The following is an 8,281-nucleotide window of genomic DNA, read 5'->3' on the forward strand; positions in this document are numbered from 1 at the left end:
TAATGTCTACCAGGACTAAGGAGGACAATCTGCCTTAGCCTATAGAGTCAAATGCTAATCTCATCTGGAAACACTCTCACAGACACACCCAGAATAATCTTCAGCCAAATATCTGGGCACCCTGAGATCCAGTCAAGCTGACACATAAAATTAACCATCACAGGAACAGATTCAAAGAAAATGGGTCAGAGAGAATCTGAAAGATACATTGTATTATAAACCGAGGTTTAACATACTAACCTATAACTAACAATAAAAGGTACAGAATTGTATACTTAAAAAGGCTTTCTTTAAAAACTGTTCCTAAAGTGAAAGAAAAAACAGGCTTTTATTTGTCAGTGATTTGGCTGAGGAAGCAAACCCAAACAGGAAAACTATGAGAGTATATACAGATTATAAAAGACCTTTAATACTGAGGTCTACAAACCTAGAACTCAAATCAATGGTGACAGGAAAAGTCATGGTGAGAACAAGTTTCATTAAAAATCTGAAATATTAATTGAATTCCATTCTGCAGAGTGGAGAGCACTTAAGATGAAGGAATCAATACAGCACTCAATCTTCCCTTTCTCTTCAGAGCAGAGTTCACTCCTTGCCACCACCACCCCCATCCCCAACTGGATTGGGCTTGTTTTCTGAAAAATCCAGCTCTTGCCAAAAGGCTGGTTGGAAGATTCAAGCAGATGGAGACTTAGTATTCGCTGAAGGTCTGAGGTGTACTGACTCTCTCGGGAGCCATATTTCAGGAAGGAAGTCAAGAAAGACATCAGAGAAGCCAGAATTTCCTGCAGGATCATATAATAGTTCTCATGGAGAACCCTTGATTAGGTGGGACCTTGAAACACAAAGGTGGAAGGAATCTCTTCCATTGACAGCAGTTATTGATTACCCATTAGGTGCAAGGCACTGCTTGACACTTAGGCTTTCAACTTGGAATGATGAGTGGATATCGTTGTTAATGAAGTATGTAGCTGAATCATAGTGAGAGGAAGAAGGCAGACAGTAAAGGCTAGGATGAAAATGAGAAAGTAGCCATTCTTTCTCTGCTGAGAAGTAGGAAATGTAAACCTGGAATATTAGGGTACACAGATGTTTGCAACAGGCATTGATTAGTTGAGGGGCTTCTCTACATGTTGAGACCATTTTTCTATCAGCTTTCTATTTAGAGCAGCTTATATACTATTACCGGACAGAATGACAGCATGAACTTTCGAGGTCATTCCAGACTGAAAATTCTGTGTGCTTATGTTTTCTATCTTGCTTTATTTGTAGACTGTTTCTATGTTTAAATATGCATAATGCTTAAGAGGGGCAAGTCAGCGAACGAAGCAACTTGAAGCCTAAAGAATGAATGAGACATGATTTCTCACTTTAAGGGTCATAAAGGAAGACAAAGCAAGTGACCAAATAATATTCTATTTTCCAATTGCTATCCAAACGATAAGAATAAATCAAAATCACTTCAAGCCAGGTGATCAGAAAAGTTGTGGTCGAATGACTGAAAAAAAATTTCCAATTATTCATTCTTCCTCTCCATGCCCATTACAATGTGATTTTGCAGTTTCTTCTATAAGGGATAGAATCTAGTTCCCCACTCCTTCAAACTGAGTTGGGCTTGTGGCTTGAGCTAGCCAACAGAAAGCAGCAGAAATGATGATTTGCCAGTTCTGAGCCTAAGCCTCAGGGGAATTTGCACATTGCCTCTGTCTCTCAGCCCCCGACACTGTCATGAGACCAGGCCCAAGCCAACCTTCTGAAGGATGAGAGACCATGTGGAGGAAAGCACAGTTGTCCCAATTAAGGCTACCCTAGGCCTCCTCACAGCCAGTCAACCTCATATGTGAGAAAGCCCAGCCAAGATTAACATACCTTTCTGTCATCACACAGCTGTCTGCAGTTACATGGATGAACCCAACTGAGACCATAAGAATCATACAATTGACCTATGGACTTGTGGGGATCAATCAGTGTTTACTGTAGTTTGCTATTACAGTTTGATTACTTGTTACTCAGGTTTATCATGACAATTGATACCAAAGCCTTCATGAAATAGCAGTCTTTCAAGCCATGAAGAATGAGGAGGATTGTGACAGGTAGTGTAAATAGGGAGAATTTCGGGCCAAAGGAATAGCACAAAGAAAACCAGGGACTGAGAAAGCCTGGGATAGGTTCACAGTAGTGACAACCCAGTTTTATGAGTAGAGCTCAGAATTTCCAAATGGTCACAATTGTAATGTCAACTATCAGAACTGATCCAGAGGGGGTGGCAATCCTCTAGAGAAGTAGCTCTGTTGAAAGAGGGTTCATTCTGACACAAGCCCCCTTAGATGCTGGGGGCTGTGGGATATAGTTCGCCCTTCTTGCTGGGTTGGGCCAAGAAGGTGCAAGAAATGGAAAGCTCCAAATCTTGTAGCTGCACATGTTTTGACACGTACATCTGAGCAGGACAGGGAAGCAAATATTTTCTTGAAATGAAGATAACGTGACTGGATGGTGGAACAAAGAACTGGAACAAGTGAATACAGATGTTTTCCCTGAGACAAATTTTTTATTCCACTGGAACTTAGAAGCACACAAATCATATTTCTGCATTGGCTTTTTGTTATTTTGCCAAGAAATTAAATTTAGGAGCATGCAGGTGTTACTGAGATGCTCTCACATTGGACTGCCTCAAAAATCTTTGGGGAAGTAGGTGGCATATGAATAATCAATACCTCACTAATCCCTTTCTGGAGAATCTGGAAGAAAAACAAAAACACAGTGTTGACTTTCTCATATTGATTGTTGGCTTTTACTTCATGTCCCCCCTCCCATTTCCTGTACTTGCCAGGATGCTAGGTGACCTTTCCATATTTAATTACCCAAAAGAAACATGCAAGAAATGAATGCCAAAGGAAGAGGGAGGTGCCTATTCCCAAATGTCTTGTCAAAATAACCACCCCTAATCTTACTCTTTCTGTGGGATACATGATGCCTGTTTGAAATGAATAGAAAATGAAACAGACAAAGCATATGGCTGTGAGGCTAGAGAAAGTGAGACAGGGTAAGGGACAGCCAAGCACAAACACATCCCTGCAAGTAGGAGTCTCGGTGTCATTCTTTGGAATACAGCGGTTCCTAAAAAGTACATACCTGGGAATTCTTCAGATGGATTTCTCAACTCAGACACTTCTGTCAGGGACTCTCAGTAATTAGACCCAGTTATCTTGCCCAACCACATGACCATTTGAGCCTGCTTATTGCACAGCCAGAGACTCTTGCATAAACAATGCCGAAGAGAATAAGGAAGATGTTTCAGAGATATTGCTACTCAGTCAAGTGTCACACATGCCTTCTCCAACAAGCACAGAGAAAATAATATTAATTTCCTCTCTCATTACTTTATTTGCATCTGATGCCTTAGGTGCCTAATAAAAGCTACTTTACTGCCCTGGATTATTTCCTGACTTAGTGACTATTTTATTTCGGTATTATGGGACTCTATAAGAAGTGCAGGGGGTGACACAGGAGAACTTCAATTTGAATTATAAGATTTCTCATTTGCAGTTTGGGCACTCAGATAGAACAGCTGGGCTCCATTTCATAGCCCTCCAGCCAGGGCCCACATGGGTGCGGAGCACAATTCAGGGTCTTTGAGCATGTGCCTGCCAGGGGGCACTGTTGAAGTCCACAGAAAAACAAGTCAGGAATTAAGAACATTTAGTGGAGGTTAAGACAATAAAGTAGTTTGGGGAGCAGGTGAAGAGACAAAGAAAAGAATTATGTCTATATTAAGGAATCTAATACTTGTTTGTGCAGGCTGGAGATTATGACTTTGCCTAGTATCCACTCAAAGGGTGCCAGAACTAGATGGGTCTTAGGGGTTATAACCTCCTAACTCCTCATTCCACCAAAAGTCAACTGAGGCCAATAAAGGAAAAGATGTTTGCCACTCATAGATCTCCCATCTTCTACTTCAGGGCACCTTACACAATGAGCCTCATTTGGAGTCATTCATGCTTCAGCCTAAGGATGTGCCCTATATCACCTACCCCTACACACACACACACACACACACACCAGATCCCACTGGCCTCAGATTCCTGAGCACTGAAGCATTCATCTCCATCATGCCATCCCCAAAGCCAGCAACCCAGAAGAGCACACATCAGTATATGCGTTTGATTTGCTACCTCAGGGACTAATCCAGGTTGATGGGCTCTACCAAATGGATGTCCATCGCAGCCAGGCTCCCCGGATCACATCCTGTTTTAACTCAGGCCCAGAGACAGACCTGGTTGAACTACTTCAAATTACTTTCCCTTTACCTCAGCAAATTGCAGGTTGATCAAAAGGAAATGAACATCCTCATCCTTTTGGACACTTTCTGTAGGCTCCTGTCCACTGAAGGATGATGGCCATAGAGTTTCTCGATGAGACTCATAATCCCAGCTGTCTGATCACAAGGCCCAGAAGTCCAGCCTTCAGGTGTTGGACTGAAAGATGAACAAGTTCCAAGACTGCTCATGAAATGTGACTTTTTTGCCCACAAAAGGGGGCATTGTAAACCTGGTCAACAATATAGTTTTTGAGAGTTGATATCATGATTCTTCACGTGTGCCAAGACAGCAACTAATTTTTCCCCTATCTTTTTTTGCCAATAATCATTTGATTTTGCCTACGGATGACAGATTCATCAGCATACTGGCCCTTTCTTTGAACGTGTCAGAAGCGGTATTGGGAATAGACTTCATAGGATCTATCTTCTCGTCATCTCCTCCTCAACAAATGCCTCCTCGTATCCAATTTCCATGTGCAAGAATATTGGTTTTAACGTCTCAGCTTGGGATCCTTGATTTAAATCCCTGATTTATTTTTACTTCCATCCCCAGTGCCACTATGAGAGAGTTCAGACGTGTTTTCAAATGCATGGAGATGTCAAAGAAATTAAAGAAGAGGCAGATTTTTCATATCAGTCTGTTAAAGACTAATTACAACTGTGCTTTCCAGCAAACCAGTGATTGTAGGCTAATTTTCAGTTATGAAACAGAAACTGAGGTTAATGAGGCTAATTGTGTTTACCAGCATTTTTGAACAAAAGAAAAGAAGCCAACTCAATTTTGAGGAGAGTTCTTTGTCAGGAACAAATTGGGGAAAATTGCTACAGTTGTATCAGCGTTTCCTAAAACTGCTTAGTGCCCTGCTTGAGAAAGGAACATCCTTGAACACAAGCTAGCAGTCCAGAAAATCAAGTCCTTAGACAGCAAGGCTTCCTGGATCCAAAGGGCACTGCTGCATGAGAGTGATAACTGAAATCTTGAAAACAATGTGATGAAGAGAAATTCAAGTGGCCAGCCTTCCCTTCTGTTCCATTGTATGAGGTGGGAAGGCAGAAGGAATCATCACACGCTGATGTCTGATAAGCCAAGATCTGGCTTTGCTGACTTCTGAAGGTTAAGGGAGGTGGTCCAGGCAAGAAGCCACCTGGAAGGATACTGCATCCAGTTTGAGATGAATGTGATCCTGACATCGGGGTGAGGTGACTACAGTACAGACTGTCTAATGTTTGGGATTGCTCATGAACAATTCATCCATCCTTTCCAACAATTCTATCAGGCAAGAAGATTGGCTATAACAACCCCTAAGAAATGGCATCAGTCAAGAAGCCAGAGTTCCCTGAGTCCATAAATAGCTTACCATGTAACAGAACAAGTATTGACCGAATACCAAGTTCATGAAATAAAGAAAAATGCCTCTGTGATAAACTTTTGCTTTGGTCTGGAATTGGAGGCTGCAGAGACTGCTCAGATTTCCCATGTGGGCTTTGCCCACTTCCTCTGCAGGCTCCTCCCCTTCAATCATACCAGACCACAGAGCAGAGCTAGCTGTGCTCTGGACAAGGTTGATAAGTGGCCACCAACATCAGGTTACTTTGGTTCTAAATTTAGTTTCAAAGATCTCGGTGTCTCTAAAGAAGCTTCTCTATAGAGAGTCCTTTGGGAGCATTAGGCAGACTCTAGTGGAGTACAGCTTTAAAGAGGGCTGTAGCGTTTCGAAATGTATCAGGCGGTGCACTATGATTCTAAACACCAGGCCCTGATTTAAAGGAGGTCTTGGGTTCTTAATGTCAGATTGTTTGAAGTAACCAATCTATTGACCCATCATGGGTCATCATGACCCAGCCAAGGTTAATTAAGCCCGTGCTATGTCCCTGAGGAATAGAAGAGCTGGCACCAAGGGGGTTTACTCTCTGCCAGGGAGACCAGATCCACCATAGGTGACAAAATTAGGCATGAAACAAATTATATATTTTAAAAGACTGTCACATTATTAAATGCATCGTGTTAATTAAGTGCTGCAGTACCAGATACTGCACAAGTACTGAAAACAATCAGAAATCAAAGATTATTCACCATTGGCACCATCAGACGGGGGGTCAAATGCAGCCCCTGTGGAGTCTCTTATCTCCAGTCATGGTCCCATTTTCCATAAGGTCCCCCAAACACAGGGTTTCAACTTTGCTTGGCACATACTTTGCCACACCTTACTGTTACACTTGTCCACTTCACCAATTCCTTCTTTAAATTGTCAGGTCTTCAGGGCAGGGACTCTAACCTCCCTTGATATTCTTCACAGCACACAACACTGACATACAGTAGGCACTCAAGAAATACTTACTACAATGAAAATGAAATAAGGTGAGTTATTTGTGTTTTCTTGAGATTGTGGGGGAAAGAGTTGTAGATAATAGGAAAAACAAGGCAGAGCCACAAGAGCTACCAGGATAAGGGTTTAGGTAAGAGAAAAAGCTGACTTTTTAAGAAAGGGAGAAAAGTCTGAGTGAACAGAAAGTAACAAACTTTGTGGATGAGTGGAGGGGTTGAGGTAGGGACCAAAAATGAAATATCCAACTACAGATACGGTGGAGAGAAGTTGAGACAGATTTTGGAGAAATTAGTTTAAGTATAAGAAGCTTAAGTTTGCCAAAATTCAATTCATTGATCTCTTACATCCCTTTCTGAAATGCATGAAGGTGATCCTGGGATGGCCTTTTATGAACTCAGAAAAATGTTTGTAGCTGCGAGCTTGCAAGTCTGGATGCTGGCTACCCTGGCCCTTTAGAGGCTGAAGGAGTAGGGTGCTTAGGTTAGCAAGAAAGGGTTCAAATTAACCCTATATACAGAAAGTGCCTTATCAAAAGTCAGGCCAAGATACTATTTATTGTTGGAATCCAGGTTGTGTCTATATGCACAAAATAACTTGGCTACCCTGATTAGTCTAGTCTGACTGTCATACTAATGTGGTCTTGGCTCTTAACATCTGAGTACCAGCTCACCAGAGTCGACAAGATTAATCAGTCACTTTCCATCGTGGTGGCTTTTCAGATGTTACAGCCTGGGGAGGGCACAGATTTAACATTTGATTTTTCTGGTTTCCCATGGGATCCTCAGCCTCATTTCAGGAGTAGTCTGGTGAAAAACTACATAATCGTCTAGAGATGGTGTATCAGCTCCCTTTTCTGTGGTCACAGGCCACAGTGTGAACATCCCCATTCATGCAAAGGGCCATTTGGTCACAATGGGGCTTTGAGGTCACTTGAATTCTGACATTCTACTCAGTAATCTCTAGCACTCTCCACAGCAGCACTGGCCCATGGGTGGCTCCCAGTGGGCACAGAAACACAGCTCATTAACATTTCATGTCTATGAGATAACGGCATTTTGTTTTTGAATAGAAAACTAGTACAGAGTGGTACCCGAATTTCCCTATGTCTAGGCGTTCTATGCACTATTGTTCGCAAAATTATTACAAAAAGATGCATTCTTGCTATTTTAGAGAAGAAGAAGGAAGTGGTGGAGGAGCAAGAAGCCACCCCTGCCTGCTGCCACCACCAGCAAAATGTAGCCTGATTGTTTTTCATATTTTCCAATCTAGTATTCTGGAAGACTCTCTAGTCTCCATCTTTCGACCTTTGGAAAAACATTCCAAAGGTTAAGAGAGAGGGATGAAAGTCTCCAGGGCAGTTCCAGCCCTTAGGCTCTTCATAACATGACCACTCTTGGCTTTGTGGCCTTGACTCCCAACTAGCCAGTCACTTCACACCACCTGTTGCTCCCCACACTTGCCCTGTGCTTTCTCTACTTTGTTCTCTCTGGCTGGGCTGCAGCTCCCCCACCCCCTGCCACGTGCCAGAAGTGCACAGCATTCTTGAAGGCCTGGCCCAAATACCATCTCTTCAGAGAGGTGGGCAGAGCTTGTCACTCCCTCCCCATCATGCCCACGCCATGATAGCTCACACACT

General features: G+C 42.5%; 1 protein-coding gene across 46 annotated transcripts in view; it reads right to left on the minus strand.

Annotated features, from left to right (window-relative positions):
- LOC111093333 overlaps window positions 1-7,531 on the minus strand; it is a 49,434-nt gene extending 41,903 nt beyond the window's left edge. For 20 of the 46 annotated variants that reach the window (XR_005381629.1, XR_005381627.1, XR_005381631.1 and 17 more), the window contains exons 1-2: window positions 7,316-7,531; window positions 4,308-4,475 (exon numbers count right to left, since the gene is read on the minus strand). Coding sequence is in view for 5 of the 46 variants with exons in the window: in XM_038580352.1 (XP_038436280.1) it covers window positions 6,393-6,404 (12 nt within the window). In the remaining 41 variants the exon portion in view is untranslated. Of the gene's footprint in view, window positions 1-4,307; window positions 4,549-6,392; window positions 6,657-7,315 lie in introns of all 46 variants that reach the window. The other 26 variants (XR_005381622.1, XR_005381626.1, XR_005381630.1 and 23 more) reach the window with 5 other exon arrangements.
- Between the last annotated feature and the right edge of the window lie 750 nt (window positions 7,532-8,281).

Source organism: Canis lupus, chromosome 30 (genome assembly GCF_011100685.1).
Source record: "Canis lupus familiaris isolate Mischka breed German Shepherd chromosome 30, alternate assembly UU_Cfam_GSD_1.0, whole genome shotgun sequence".
Lineage (NCBI taxonomy): Eukaryota > Metazoa > Chordata > Mammalia > Carnivora > Canidae > Canis > Canis lupus.